This window comes from Sciurus carolinensis, chromosome 3, assembly GCF_902686445.1.
Source record: "Sciurus carolinensis chromosome 3, mSciCar1.2, whole genome shotgun sequence".
Classification (NCBI taxonomy): domain Eukaryota; kingdom Metazoa; phylum Chordata; class Mammalia; order Rodentia; family Sciuridae; genus Sciurus; species Sciurus carolinensis.
Window position 1 is genome coordinate 110,373,156 of NC_062215.1, and position 16,999 is coordinate 110,390,154.

At 35.6% G+C, this 16,999-nt stretch overlaps 1 protein-coding gene across 3 annotated transcripts in view; it reads right to left on the minus strand.

The window, feature by feature from the left end:
• LOC124980455 (CD302 antigen) overlaps positions 1 to 16,999 on the minus strand; it is a 133,165-nt gene that overhangs the window by 10,604 nt on the left and 105,562 nt on the right. For all 3 annotated transcript variants that reach the window (XM_047546024.1, XM_047546025.1, XM_047546023.1), the window contains 3 exons: positions 8,139 to 8,249; positions 830 to 946; positions 8 to 181 (listed from right to left, as the gene is read on the minus strand). In XM_047546024.1, coding sequence (XP_047401980.1) covers positions 8 to 181; positions 830 to 946; positions 8,139 to 8,249 — 402 coding nt within the window. The remainder of the gene's footprint in view (positions 1 to 7; positions 182 to 829; positions 947 to 8,138; positions 8,250 to 16,999) is intronic.

Below are 16,999 nucleotides of genomic sequence, written 5' to 3' on the forward strand. Positions count from 1 at the left end.
TACTTACTAGCTGTTTTACAAAGTGTTCCTTCCACAGAAGAAACTTCACAATTTCCTTTCTTCCATTCACCTGTCTTGGTGTGGAGAAAACCACAGGTGTCAACTAGATCCTCAGCATCTCCTTGGTCTTCCCACTTATCAAATGTCATATTTGAACTATCAAACCACTTGAAACTCGCATCTGTCAATTAAGGAACATTTTCAACATTATGACAGTTTAAATATGTATTAAAGCCAAAGAAAAATATTTTGGATTGAAGGAAGAAAGTTATGTAAAGTCAATTTTAGGTATTAAATTTTTGGATTAAAAATAGAAGAAGGAGTATATTCTCTATGCAGCCAAATCACCAAAAGTATTTATTTTAAGTAGATTCTGGGAAAGGTTCCATTTTGTAAGGAAAGATACATTTTCATGGGAAATTTTTTAAAGTTAAAATATTAATAGTAACCTTAGTAATTTCATATCTTTTGAAAATGTTTAACTATGTCCCTTCCAACTTTCTATAGTGACAAAATATACATGTACATTATATAACATAAGGATAATTTACTCTAACCTTATCCTATTAACTGCTCTCACTAAAATTAAGTTTTATGACTGCTATATTACAAAAATACTGAGCCTAGAAACATTTTTATACAGAAAAGAGGATCGACTGTCTCATTTGTCAAACACATTGAGCTACTTAGGAGAATGCTATGGTACAAGTCATAGGTGCACATTTAAAATGCAATACCTGTAGGCCCCAGGAAACATCAACTTAATCTAGAAAACTGAAGAATCAAAAAGCCCTAAGCTTTACTAACATAGAAAAACAGTCACACTTACCATCTGTATCATAAAACATGCCAAGGAGGATGTCATCTGGGCCTTTCCATTGCTTTTTCAAAGTATTCAGTATAAAAGCATTTTCTTCTTCATTATGTATGCTTATCATGTCTGCTCCTGAAATTATTTTAAGGGGGGGAGGAGCATGCTCAAGAATCAGTAAAAATTACATGAGGTTTAAAAATTATGAGCTGTATTTATTTCACCATTACATCATTTAAAAGAGGCCTTATGGACAGGGGACAATAAATTTAATTACAGGACAAAAGAAAACTATAGGGCCCCAAGTCAAAACATATTGTTAAAGAGGAAAATCAGAAACTGGACAACCTATAGCTCTATTATGAATATTAAAAAAATTGCAAGCACCTTAATAAGGAAAAAAAAATTGGTCTCAGAGTGTTAAAAAGACAGTTTGCCTTTCCGAAGAGAAATATAACACAAGAAATGTGTGAAAACTCAAAACCTTGTAGGTGTGGAGGCACACACCTGTAATCCCAGCAGCTCAGGAGACTGAGGCAGGAGGATCTCCAGTTCAAAGCCAGCCTCAGCAACAGTGAGGCACTAAGTAACTCAGTGAGAGACCCTGTCTCTGAATAAAATAAAATACAAAATACGATTGGGATGTGGCTCAGTGGTTGAGTGCCCCTGAGTTCAATCCCCAGTACCCACCATGCCCCCCCCCAAAAAAATACTCAATCTTGCTACTAAAAGATGAAAAAAATAAAATAAGCAGACTTTCATGTTTGCAAATTAAACAGTTCTGGCTTTCATTGTAGAAAAATAGGAACTAAAAGCAGTAAAGTATCAACTTTTTGGAGACAATTTGGCCATATAGGCCAAAAACTCTAAAATAAGCATATATTTTTTGATCCAGCAAATCTTTAATCAATGTATGCTAAGAAATGGATAAAGAAACTGTGGCATATTTATACAATGGAATATTACTCCACAATGAAGAATGATAATATTATGGCATTTGTAGGCAAATGGTCGAAATTGGAGAATATCATGCTAAGTGAGATAAGCCAATCTCAAAAAACTAAAGGACGAATGATCTCGCTGATAAGCGGATGAGGACATATAATGGGGGGTGGGAGGGGCTAGCATTAGGTTTAGGGTTAGGTTTAGAGTTAGGCTAAGGAGAGCGGTAAGAATGAAGGAAGGAAGGGCTGTGTAGAGGGAAAAGAGGGGTGGGAGGGGTGGGGGCGAGGGGAAAAATAAAATAAACATCATTACCCTATGTAAACGTAAAAAAAAAAAAAATGTATGCTAAGATATTCGTTGGCTCCTAAACAAATAGGCAAAAATCATTAATCATATGTTCACCAATACACAAATTTTTTTTCACAAATCACAGGCACAATTATTACCTGTTATAACACTGAAAAATCAGAAACAATCTAGAAGGATAGTTACCATAGTCCAGAAGCATAGTTACCAAAATGTTAACAATGAGTTCCTCAGAGTGGTGCAGTTTAGGGTGATTTTTTTCCCTTTTTTTTTAAATTATTATTTTTTTAGTTGTCAATGGACCTTTATTCTATTTATGTATATATGGTGCTGAGAATCAAACTCAGTGATGCACACCTGCGAGGCAAGCAGTCTGTCACTGAGCTACAACCCCAGCTCCTAGGGTGATTTTAATTTTTTAAAATTTTCATGTATGTTTTTCTATAATGATCATGTCTTAATTATGTAATTATGAAAAACTTTTAAAAGAAAAAATGAGACTGACCTTTAAAATACTTAATACTTTAGACGACAGAATTCAGCAAGATTCTGAGTCAGTTCACCTTTTAAAAACTTGATGACTTTTTTTATCAGCTCTAGCTCCTATGACCTGTCTGTTAAATGTCACATAGACTTTAATCTGTTTTACCCTAGTACTTCCTGGTGAAATGTGACCAAAACACCACTCAAGAAAAATCCTCAGGAGAAATATTTAACTAGGTAATAGTTTAGGCTTAAGTATCCAGAGAGGAGGAGTTTTTATCCTTTTCTTTGACCTTGTGGTGGCCACTGGAACTTCAGTGATTTTTATGTTGTGATCTAATTAAATGTTGTAAATACTTAAATTGTTATGTCAGGCAAATAAGACACACTTTCATTTTCTTAAATGACAGCATAAATCCCCAAAGAATGCACGTGCTCAATGCATCACCAGTGACACTATCTACTGAGATGTAATTTGGGTTTTTAATTCTTTTTTATGACATATGACTAAAAGGAAAGGGTGAAAATATAACTTGTTATAAAGGTAAACATTATAAAACAAGATACTTTAGCATCTTACAATTATTTTCCTAAATGATTAATTAACAAAAGAGAGAAAATTAGCACATTGAGTAAACTAGCACAAAACACTGGGAATAGTATAAATGTAGCTATCTGCAGCCCAAAAAGTAATAAGTGACTTATTTTCCATACTCCCAATGGTAGTTCTAAGAAATGATTTTGTATGACTGTGAAGACTTTTTCCAAATGTAAATATTTTAGTAGTTTTTTTTTTCTTCATACATAGCAGAGAAAAAACAATTCGTGTTGTGCCACATTTATTTCCTTCCACTCCAACACTTGACACGGTTCTGTTGGAGTAGAGGATCCAACACTTGACACAGTTCTTTTAAAAGATCATCTTCCCTCTTGGGGGCCATAAGTGTGGCATGTCTCCATGTGCAGTTACTTTTAATACTAATAATCAATATATCCTTAGATTCAGATTATAGAGAATACTGGGGAGATTTCATGGTGCTGGGACACAAAATAACATACAATAAAGTTTAATATTAATACTTAGATGAAATCATAAATAAGCAATTATGATTTGCTCAAATTTGTAAGGAGCCTGTGATTTCTTTATATATAACTCTAAAAGTTATATATAGGTATATGAGAATGTATTCCTCTGAGCTTTGATGTGGTATTTGGTCTTCATTGCTTTCTTAGTGTTTATGATTAAGTTTAAGGATATTTTTCCCACTTAAAAAAAATAAATAGGTTAATCATAAGTACAATTTGTATTCTTCCTATGTCTAGTTCTTTAAAGATCAAAATAGAGTTTTAGTCTGCCATTGAGAACATGAAATAGAATAAATATTAACTATAAGCTGATTCCTCTATTCTGTTAGGAATAACAAAAACTTTTCACTGATAATAACTAACATTAGAGTTCTTGGAAAGGGTAACTTCTATAGAAACTTAATGACATATTCTTTCAGGAAAATTTGGTGCCCTCTACCTTGCTGGGAACTGGGCTTTTTTTTTTTAAGCTATCATGCAGTAAGAACATGTTTCTTGAAAAAGATCATTAATTATACTCTTAAAGATTTTTTTACTTAACATTTCATTGTATTAACCATGAAATGATGTAATCAATACCAAAGAAAAAACATACAAAAAGATTCTGTGAATAATAAAGATTCAGATTCAGCCTCAGAACACTTGGTGTCTCTGTGTGCTGTTTCTCCACCTCCCCAACGCCTCCCATCCACCCAGGACCCCCCATGCTGCTAAGGCTGGACCCCAGCAGTGTTGATCTACTCTACTGTTCTAAACAAACACTATCCTTCTTAAAAATATGTAAGTAATACTAACTAAATTTAGCTAGCTTTCTGATTCATCTATGAAATGTGTATTTCCAGAGTAGAAGTAAATGTATAGGATTATCAAATACACAGAAGGAATATTAGCCACATATGAAGAACTTTAAAAAATCAAAGTATGACAATTTATAATTTTGTGTGCATACTAGAGATTGAACTGAGGGCCTCATGCATGCTAGATAAGTACTCGACCACTACACCACACTTCAGCCCCTAAATTTGTAAACTTTTAAGTAGAAAAAGAAGACAATTTTATTTAGGTATAAGACATTTTATGAACAGATTTGTATATACTATGTGAAATTCCTAAATAGCTACCCTGCTACGAGTAGAGTTAATGGACTTTTAAATATAGCAATCAAAACTCAGGCCAAAGAGCTAGGGATATAGCTCATTAGGAGAGTAATTTCCTAGCATGTACAAGGCCCTGGCTTCAATTCCTAGCACTGAGAAAGAAAAAAACAAAATATAAAACACACAACATTCAGGCCGCAAAGTTATTTGGTGTTTTTAATTCAGTTTTGCTTGGTTTGCTAAAAAAATAATTATGATCGACTACCTTTGGGTCATAGAGGAAGTAAATCAACACATTCATTTTGCTTCAGTATAGTCCAACAGTTACTTAACTAAGACAAATGTTAATGCTGACAATGAACTTTGATCTTCTGGGTCATACAAGCTTATAAGGATATAGGAACATGTTTTCTTGACTCTCAGTCTCAATATAGCTTGTAATTGAAATATATTCTTATGTCTAAATATAACTAATAGAAATTTAAAAAAATTTTTTTTAGTTGTTGGTGGACCTTTTTTTTTTATTTATTTGTATGTGGTGCTGTGATGAAACCCAGTGCCTCACACATGCCTGCTAGGCAAGTGCTCTACCACTAAGCTACAATCCCAGCCCCATAGAAATTGTTTTTTTACTTATTTTAAATTTTTTTATTTTTACAGACCACATTTTGACTCACTGTACACAAATGGGGTACATCTTTTTGTTTCTGTGGTTGTACATAATGTAGATTCATACCATTCGTGAAATCATACATGTACATAGGGTAATGATGTCTGTCTTGTTCCACCATTTTTCATACCCCACCTCTCATTTCCCTCTACGTTATCTAAAGTTCTTCCATTCTTCTCTCATCCCCCACCTCCACCCCCATTATATATCATCATCCACTTTATCAGGGAAAACATAGAAATTGTTTTTAAAAGAGAAAAGACAAAATAGTTGGAGAGGAGACTTCATTAAAGAAAATCTTGTAAGGGGCTGGGGAGATAGCTCAGTCGGTAGAGTGCTTGCCTTGCAAGCACAAGGCCCTGGGTTCGATCCAAAAAAAAAAAAAAATCTTGTAAGACCAGCAAAATTGCTATTTTATTCAGCTGCCTTGAAATAAAGTAATATTGGCAAATTTTATCTTTTTTTCTAAGAGCCTATGCTGTACACCATTTGATAGCTAAGAATTTTCCAAGGGAAAATAATATGTATTAACCATGTGAATTAAAAACTATATTTGCTTTCATTTTCTCCTATAATAAGTAAGATTTTAATTAAAGTATCTTTAGTACAATTTAAAAAAAAAAAATTTAGTTGTTGATGGACCATTATTTTTCTTTTATTTATATGCAGTGCTGAGAATCGAACCCAGTGCCTCACATGTGCTAGGCAAGCACTCTACCACTGAGCCACACCCCAGCCCTTTAGTACAATTTGATAGGCCTCTAAAATGTTATATTGGTGAGTTGTTGGAAATTGTGTTTTTTTAGGTAGAGGACACTTCTAAATGCTGGAATTGTGATTATTATTAAGAAAACACGTAAATGATCAAGAGATTTTAGGTTTCACAGTCATGAAAACTATCTTTAGTAAGACCCAAAGACTCTTGAGTCACCAGATCGTATATTTTAGTTGTAAAGATACTTGCTCACAGCATAGTTTTAGTTTGAACTACTGACAGTGCCAAAAGCCAAAAGCCAAAAAAAACAAAAAAAACAAAAACAACAAAAAAAAACACAGGAATTGCCTTCACTCCAAGCACACCTTTAAAAACTAGGGCTGGGTATATCAATATAGCTCAATAGTAGAGTGTATGTTTTGCATGTGCATGATCCTGGGTTCAATCTTCAGCACCATAAAAAAAGAAAGAATTTTGCCTGGTTCTATGACATGTACCTGTCGTCTTGCTACTGGAGAGTATGAGACAAAAGAATCTCAAGTTCAAGGCCAGCCAGCCTGGACAACATAGCAAGACCCTGACTCAAAAAAAAAAAAAAAAAAAAAGGCATTTTTTATCTAAAATATTTCACAATGTGAAATTGAGTATATATTCTAACTGGCAAAGAGCCCTTTTATCTTATTCTTACCACAGTCTCACTTTGTGGGCTTATGTAATCTGACTTTTGCCCACATTGCATGCCTCAAACAGCACTCTTGGAATAGAATAACAAAAGTGATGAAGAATTTTAAGCCTAAAATCCAAAAGACCTAGGTATATTTTTACAACTCTACAAAATGATAATAATTTTGTAGAGTTGTAAAAATATTTTACAATATTAAAATACTGTAATTTACAAATTACGAAAATGAAATTCAGGAAAGACAATTTGCCAAGGTACTGTGTGTCAAACATTAACCTTGCTTTTAGGAATCCTGTTTTTACACTGAGTCAAGGCTATCTTTAAATTGTAGGCTAAACCTATGGATTGTGTTATAGGATTTAGATAAATTGATACTATTTCTGCATGGAGCTTAGCTCTTGCCATATATCATATATCATCATCCCCCTTCAGATACTTTTGCTCTATTGTTCTTGGATATTTAGCAAGAGATAAGTTATTTGTACTAGTTTTCCTCAATTCCTCTCTTCCTGTTTTTTTTTTTCTTAAACCCACTTCACTCAGTATTTTGTTTCAAACACTCCACAGAGATTTCTACAATCCAAATTCTAAATGACGTGCAGATGATTGTATCCAGTGATCAGTTCCTTGTTCCCATCCTACTTAACTATCAGCAGCATTTGGCAGAGCTGACTATCTTCTTTTTGAATCACTTTATTCTCTTGGTTTCCAGAGGTTTGTCCTCTTCAGGCCTGGCCTCAAAGGTCCCAGTGTGTCACATGAGCTGCATTTAATTGGTTAAAGTAGGTCAAAGACCAACCTAGATTCAAAGAGAGGGTAAACAGATTGCTCATACTATATGAGTGAAGGGGGAGGACTGTCTCTGAGGACAGTAGCCTAGATAGATCCTGGGCAGGGAGGGCAGTCCTCTGTGAGAGGGAGTACCAGCACATGTCCAAGTCCAAGCACCACCCTAGGTTTGAAACCTTGCTCAGCCTGTTAATGCCTATGTGGCCTTGAACACATAACTGAACTTAATAAAAGGAAGATAAATAAACTGCTTGACAGTTTTTTTTATGATAATTAAAGCCAGGTGAAATATGAAGTGCTTAAGTACAATGTGTGGCTCAAGGTACACACAGACACTGATGTTGCTAAGGTTCTGTCACTATTATGGACAGTATCATCCAACAACTGTCTTCTAATTTAAATGTACATTCAATTCCACGACCCATGGTTTGCATGTTGTAGAATAAGAATAGGACGTTAATTCTAGGAACCCAGTGAAAAGTGTGATAGAACCATTTAAAAAAATATTAGTGAATGCTACTAATTTGTGAAAGAGGGGAATAAAAGCCCTTTACCATGGTCAGTACACTGATTTCTGATATCCTCTATACTCTCAACTTTGATGCCTTCTTGAAGAAAAATGTAACAGCTATCTTTGAACTGAACCCAGGCGGATGAAGGACAATCTATGGGAAAAAAAAAAAGAAAAAACACTGTTAAATAACTCAAGAATAAGATTTAACAGGAATTCCTGAAGATAAGAATATTAGATAGTTCACACACACAAAGGCAATTTCCCTTGTTAAATAGTTGTTAAATCAACTAGTGTAACAGAAATTTGTTTCTATTTATACATATGGAGATAGAGAAGTGTGTCAGTGATTCTCTTCTGACTTGACAAAGCAAAATTATGAGTCTTTAGATTGTTTAGCTAGTCAGACGTGTAGATAACAGCATTATTACCAAGGCAACAAACTCTCAGGAAGATAACCAGTGAGAATTACAGGTTTCTCCTTAAAGATTATCTTTGCAATGTGTAATAATTTCAAAAGTCTTAAGAGCTTTACAAAATCCTTTTGTTCAAATTATACCTTTAAGAATAGAGAACAAGTGACTAGATTATGGATATTCAGACATTTAGTATTGCATGGGAAAACAAGATTGATGTCCTTATGAATGTTCGTAATTTAACACTTCATCAAAGCAGATTCTTCGATAGTTCTATGAAACATAGCCATATCTTTTTTGCTGTTCCTATAGGGTAGAAGGACATTTCCATCAACTATCTCTGCCTTGGTCTCTTTTTATTCATTATGAGATGTATATCTTTATGCCCAGGTTGTAGAAAGTCACTAGCTGGCAAAACTTATAAGAAAAGTTAAGTCTGAAAGAGCTTGATTTCACAGACTAAAATGGAGGAAGGAGTGGAATTCCTTAATTCTAGTGAATAAAAGGAGCACAAAGTACTCAGTTTCCATATCCTCTTAGGTTTATTTAAAAATCACAAAAATTTTACCTATATGGTTTTATTTTTAAGTTCTGTGTGCATTATGATTTTAATATTAAAGAGTGGAATCAAGCCTTACTACACAGATCAGAATTTACCAATCACCTTAACCTAAATTCAATGCTTGATATTACTGAGCTCGGAATATGGCAGAGGCCATTGGTTGTTCCCAATATTTGATCTCAGCTTCTTACAGCCCAGAGAACATGCCACCAGGACAGATTATTTCCTAGTCTTCTGGTAACTTCTGGATAATGAGCAAGCACATGGTAAATGTTCAACATACAGATCCTCCCTTCAAAGGTAGGAGTGTGCTCCTCATACCATATTTATTTTTCCTTTCCCGCTTGCTGAATTGTATTAGCTACCTTTAATTGTGACCAAAGGAAACACCCTAGGATAAAAAGGCAACAAGATGGGTGGGTTGGGGTTGGAGTTGTGGATTAGTGGTAGGGTGCTTGCCTAGCACGTGTGAGGCATTGGGTTCAAATAAATATATTGTGTCCATCTACAACTAAAAAGAATTTTTTTTAAAAGAAGATGGGTGGGTTGTAGGTGAAGCTGTCATATCACACTCAGATTGTAATGAGAGAGAAGAGAGAAGTAAGCCATTGTTAATTTAGGTCACTCATATATCAACTGGACCAATAACCTAATAGGATAGACTACTTAAAATTATCCCCAAAATAAATAAATATATCCAAATTCATAAGATGTGAACTTTTGCTGACTGCATGCTATCTTGCTTAAAAGTTTCACCATCCAAGATTTACTAGCATGAGGATAAGTGTTCTAAGACACAGCTTATTTTTTTTTAATGCAGATAGTGTTCCTTCCTGCTGTTTTATAAGCACTTACTTTATACATGTGTCTACCTTGGCTTGAACTCTGGCAAGAATCTAGAACTCTCTCCCTTTGGTGGCTTAAAGATAATTGGAGTGGACATTTTGGAAATAAGCCCTTTTATTTGACAGCATGCTCATCAGGAAACTTTAAAAAGCTGGCTATAAAATTAAATGTACAGCCAGGTGTGGTGATGCACGCTTGCAATTCCAGCAGCTCAGGATGCAGAGGCAGGAGGATGACAAATTCAAAGCCAGCCTCAGCAACAGTGAGGTGCTAAGCAACTCAGTGAGAACCTGTCTGTAAATAAAATGCAAAATAGGGCCTAGGGATGTGGCTCACTGATCGAGTGCCCCCGAGTTCAATTCCCAGAAAAAAAAAAAATAAGAACAAAATTAAATATATAGTATGATCCTAGAATACAAAGGAAGAAAAACCAGAAAGATTCAGGAGATAAGAGACACCATTGTAGGAGGTAGGTTCTGAGGACCTGAAACCAAGGCACTTGGTTGAAAATCTGCTATAGAGCAGCTAGACCCTTTTGATCCTCCTCCTGAGAAATAGCACTTGGCCATCTCAGGTCCACTGTACACCTCTTGCCTCTGCCTCTGAAAGCCCAGGCTTTACTCACTAAGGTGAAAAACTTTTATTTCTTGAAATCAATTTCCAGGCCATCAAATATTATTCTCTGCTCATCCACAGAGGTCCAGGCCATCTATCTATACCACCTTTTCCAAGATATCATCACTGGAATTTATTTCAACTTTCACTTGCAATTTTACCACACAGTTCTTTCTCTCTTAAGCCACTATCCAATGGCAGCATAAGGTACCAGAAAGAACAAGGCTTTGAAGTCAGGACAGACCCCAAGATTTTATCTTGGTGGTTATACCTTGGGCAGCTTATCTTTTCTTCTGTATTTTCTTAGGAAGAAAAGGGATAAATATCTACTTCATTGAATTGTTATAGTGAACATAGCTAAGGTGCTGCAAAATTGCACAGCACAATGATTAATACAAGGAAAGTGATCAAAATATGTAGCTTTTGACACCATAATCATTCTTGGTATCTTTCTCACCTAGAACGTGACCACACTGAAAACAGGGACTAAGTGTTAATTAATTTTTGGATCCCCAACACCTCAGATAGCTCTTAGACTATAATAAGGACTTTAAATACTGTACTGATGAATGAATCCTCGTTTTCCCATCTATGGCTTAACTGATCTTTAAAAACTTGCTTCCCTGTGGATTTATGAAGCATGCTAAGTTTCTTATATTTTAAAATATAACTGAACTGACCTTGCTGTCAGTTTTCATACTTTATTGATGTAATTTTTATTGAAATACAACATGCATACAGTGCACAAACCATAAATACACAGCTTGGTGAATTTTTATAAAACATACCCATCTAATCATCAACAAAATGAAAACATTAACCTCTTTTGGCAGATACACCCTTCTAAAGTAATCATCCTAGCTTCTAATACCATAGATTAGTTTGCCAGTTTTAGAATTTTATAGTAATGAAATCATACATGTTGTACTCTTCTGTTTCTGGCTTCTTTTGATAGACATTACTTCTACAAGATTCATTCATGCTGTAGTGTATATATCAACCACTGTATCACTGCTACTATATCACTGTATGAATTAATCCATTATTTTGTTGATGAATATTCTAGTTTATGGTCATTACAAGTAATGTCCTTATGAGCTTTCTATGCATGCTTTCTCATGGGCATATTTCTAGAGTAAACTGTTGGGTGCTATGGTTTGAATGTCCCCTCCAAAGCTCGCATTGTAATAGTATTAAAAGGTGATGGGGCTGTGGTTGTGACTCAGTGGTAGAGCACTTGCTTAGCATGTGTGAGGCACTGGGTTTGATTCTCAGCACCGCATATAAATAAATGAATAAAATAAAGGTCTATCAATATTTTTTTAAAAAGTGAGACCTTTACTACTCTATCAACTGAGCTATATCTCCAGCCCAGAAGGTGAGGCTTTTTTTTGTATTTTTTAGTTGTAGGTGGACATAATACATTTATTTTTATGTGGTGCTGAGGATCGAACCCAGGACCTTACGCATGCTAGGTGAGTACACTACAACTGAACCACAACCCCAGCCCTGAAGATGAGACTTTTAAGAGGTGATTGGGTGATGATGGCTCTGTCCTCGTGAATGGATTAGTGCTGCAAGAGTGGCTCATTATCAAGAGAAAAGTTTCCTCATAAGAGAATAAGTTTACTGCTCAGTCCTCCACTCTTGGACTTTGGCGTTCTATCATGGGATGACACCACATGAAACCCTCACAGATGCCAGCATCTTGGTCTTGGACTTCTCAACCTTCAGAACTGTGAGAAAATGAATTTTTGTTCTTTATGAATTACTCCATCTGTGGTATTCTGTTATTCCAGCACAACAGACACATTGTGTATACATGTGTCCAGCTTTGGCAGATACTACCAAACACTTTCCAAGTGTAATTGCCATTCCTAAAAGCAGCAAGTCATTTTTTAAAAATCAAGTTTGACAATCCTTGTCTTTTAATTGAAGGATTTCCATTAATATTTTACAAGTTGCTGATGAATCTGAATGTCTATATACCATCTATTTGTTTTTTTGTTAGTTTGTTTTTGCGGTGCTAAGAATTGAACCCAGGGCCTCCTGTTTGTGAGGCAAGCACTCTACAAACTGAGCTATATCCCCAGCCCACCATCTATTTGTTTTTTATTGTTTTATGTTCCTTTTCTCTTTTTGTTTTGTCTTCTTTTTTGAATTATTAAACATTTTTGTATTTCTCTTTTCCTTTTTGTAACTTGTTAAATATATATTCTTTAATTTTCTTTTCTGTAGTGAATACCTTAAAAATTACAATATGCAGCTAAAATAATACTTTTACCACTTGCTAGACAGTGCTAGGATCACAAGGGATTTTAACTTCAATGGCCTCCTCCCTTTGTGTTATTGTTTTATTATTGTTTTAATTACTGTTTTGCATGGTCAGCATTCCTTTAGCTTTATTTGCTCTCTCTCTCTCTAGTTCTTTATGCCTTCTTGTATTTCTTCATTACTGAGTGATTTTTTTCTTCATTACTGATTTTTCATTCACCTGAAGAAATCTCTTGGGCATTTCTTTAAGTGCAAGTCCTTTGGAAACTCCCTCATTCTTGAAATTCTATAAATGTTTTCATACTGCCTCATGCTTAAAGATTATTTTTGTAAATATACAATTCTAGAAATGGTCCTGATCTTTGATTTAAGATGTACTTTTATTCTTTTTGGCTTTTATCATTTCTCTTGAGCAGTCAGCCATCAGTGTCATTGTTGCTGTTTGAACAGTAATGTCCCCTTCCTTCCCCTCTCCCTGCCTTACCCCCCCCCCCCCCCCCCCCCGCTGCTTTCAAGACTTTTGTTCGTTTTTGGATTTTAGCAGTTTTACAATGGTATGCCTATTTCTTATTGTTTTAGTCCTACTAAGAATTCAATGCATTTCTTGAATCAGTGGCTTATTTTCCTTGGTCACTTTTGAAAAGTCCTTGGCCATTATCCCTTCAAATAAGCTTCTGCTCTATTTTCTCTCTCCTGTCATTCTGGGACTCAAATTAAATATATGTTAGACTTTTCACTATGTCCCATATCCCTTTTGGACTCCTTGTGTTTTTTTCTACATTTGTAATACTTTGGGCTCTCCATACTATAATTAGGGGTAAGGGGTAGTTACTAATCTACTCTTCAGTTATAACCTGAAGATAAAGGTAACTTTGGTTACTGATGCTGTTAAACCCATCTACTGAGTTCACAATATCAGTGACTTTTCAGTTATAGAATTGTCATTTTACTTCTTTATTTCTTAATTGATACTGGGGATTGAACCCAAAGATATTTTATCACTGAGCCACATCTCCAGCCCTTGTTTGTTTGTTTTAATACTTTTTTTTCAATCTTGAGATAGGGTCTTCCTAAGTTGCTGAGGTTGGCCTTGAACTTGTGATCCTTCTGCCTCAGCTTCCTGAGTCGCTGGGATTACAGATGTGTGCCCAGCTCATTTGTTTATATTTTTATAGATTCTGGTCTCTGGTAAAACTCTCAATCTTATCACCTATATTTTTGAACTTATCATAGAAGTCTACTTTGGATAACTCAATTTCTAGGTCACCTGTCCTCCATCCCTCTAGAACCTCTGTTCTTTGCCCCTTGGGCCTGTTTCTTGTTATACCTGGTAGTTTCATATCAAATGCCATACACTGTGTAGGAAAAACATGTACTGCCTCTAAATGATGTTTTCTCCTCTAGGAAGGATTCTGTTAGGCATCTGAGTAGCAGAGATCACCGTAATACAATTGGGGACTGAGCTGACCTGAGGAAGTGTTAGAGTTTGTGGGTTTGAAGTGAAATCTGGATATTAACTACAGTCTCTCCTCTTTTGTGGGTTAGAACTCAAATTTTTGTCTCAATACCATGAAACAGTCAAAAACTGCCCTGCTTTTAGCTGTTTTAAAATTTTGGCAGTTCTCCCAAGGGGAAAAGTTACACAGTGTTGGACTCAACTCAGTGAATTGACTCAGGAACTCTCTGAGGGCTGCAGATACGATTCTCATGGAATTTTGGTCAGATTTCCTAATTGTTCTTAGTGGGTGTGTTCAACTCCCACTATATTGTAGCCAGAAGTAGAATTCCCTCTTACACTTTTCAACAAGTTGTCAACAATTGTTCATCTCTATCCGTCCACCATCCATCCAACAAACATGTGCTGAGTAACTCCTATGTGTTGCCAGGATGGAATGTTTAGTGCATGGAGGAGATACGTCCTAAAGTGCTCAGTCTGAGATGACAGAGATGGATATTCATAAGACGTATGACAAAGGCGTGTTAAATAAGATGCTGTCAGAGTAGAGAAGGAGGAGTATATAACTTTGTGGAATAAGAGAATGTTTCAAAAAGTGGGCAATATTTGAGCTAAATCTCACAGGATAGATAGAAGTTTACAATGCAAAAAAGGAAAAAGAAAAAGTCTAGATAGAAGGAATGCCATAAAAATCACAGAGACAGGCATCTAGTCAATAAATAACTCAATAAATAATTGTTGAATGACTACACAAAAATATAAAGGCAGGACTCTCTTCTTCTCCCTCCCTGTCACCATAGAATGTTACGTATTAGGGCATAACAGAGAAAATAAGCAGTCACTTCCGAATGAAACTCAAACTTAAAGTCATAATGGTGGCTCTCTGAATTATAAGCTTTAATTATTTATTACTTCTTTTTCCCCCTTATCCTATTTTATTTATTTATTTTTATCCTATTTTATTTTGATTTCTTGGTGCTGCACTTTTTTCCTTAACTTTGTTGGAATTAAAGAAATTTGAAATGGAAATAGATCCTTTTCACATTTAATGACACCTGAAGCATCTTTATAAATCATTGGACATTCTAACACTGGTTGAGAAGTGCTCCCTAATGTTATTTCTAGTCAAAACTGTAGACAGTGTTTTCTACTGGTATCAAGTACTCCTAGAATATACCAAAATGAATAATGTTTGAAATATTGTTTATATGAAATAAAGTATATCTAATTATTAGTACACAAAAATATAATCAATGCCCAAGTCAAGCAAAATTTACAATTACTTCTTTGTGTACTTGTGGTTCTTATACTTTATGAATTAAAATGATCTCTAATCATTGATTAAATATGCTTATTTCAGTGGCAGCTCATGTGTCAGTTCTCCATAAAGCGTCCAACTCTTGCCCTCTTTGTATCTCTGATTATTCTGAACTACTGTAGGACTTTTTACTACACTTTGTATGAGAAGGCTTTTCTGGTTACAAGGACTAAGTATGTGTTTGTTATCCGGGATGATACAGATTTATTGTAATAGGACACTATCTCAGCAAACAGGTTTCTTCTTTTTTTTTTTTTCCCCCTTTGTGGTGCTGAGGATTGAACCTGGGACCCTGTGCTTGCAGCAAGCACTCTACCGACTGAGCTGTCTGCCCAGCCCAGCAAACAGGCTTCTTAGGTTTTGTTTTTTGTTTTTTGGTACCTGAGATTGAAGCCAGGAGTGCTTTACCACTGAACAACATCTCCAGCCCTTTTTATTTTTTTATTTTTGAAGTAAGGTCTTACTAAGTTGCTGAGGGCCTCACTGAGTTGCTGAGGCTGGCCTCGAACTTGTCATCCTCCTATTTCAGCCTCCCAAGTTGCTGGGATTACAGGTGTGTGCTACTGTTCCCAGCTCTCTTTAAGAGTTCCTATATCATGTCCCCTCTTGGGCTGCCTGCCTAGCTTAGAGTAGTCAACTTTTAATTTAAGAAATTAGCATCATTTTGATTGGTCGTGGCTAGGATACATAATATGGCACAAACCATAGGCATGTATGCATGAGAACCATAGATAGTCATTATTCTTGGAAAAGGGACTGTGCTACCCTTTGAGAGCCAATACACACCATATAGCACTCATCAAATCCTGTTCTATGTGGTAGTTATCTGATACTCATCCTGTTTTCCCAATTTTGTTGTTAACTGCATGACAACAGAGATAATGTCTTAATGATCCCATTAGTACGGTCATTAGTAACTACCCTACTGTCCAGGCTGTCCTTGAACTTGTGATCCTCCTGCCCCAGCCTGCCCAGTGATGCACAACCACATGCAGCTTATCCTACTGTCTTAAACATGCATAGAAGTGGGACACTGCAGGTGGTGCACATTAGGCTAGGGAAAAAGTCTGGTTTGGACAGCATGATCTTGGATATGTTATTTAACCTTACTATGCCCTTTATTTTTAAAATGGGGATAACAATACCTGTCTGGGGTGGTAGTTGTGAAAAAGATATTCTGGGTGCTTGGGATTCCACAGTGAACAAAAAGGAAAAAAATTCCTGCCCTCATGTAGCTTATATTCTAGTGAAAGCAGATACATAAGAGCAAGATGAATAAGTAAAATTATAGGTTAGGACTGGGGATGTGGACCAATGATAGAGCACTTGCCTAGAACACATGAGGCCCTGTGTTTGATTCCTAGTGCGTGCACACACACACATACACATACACACACAAAAGGTGTATTATCAGTCT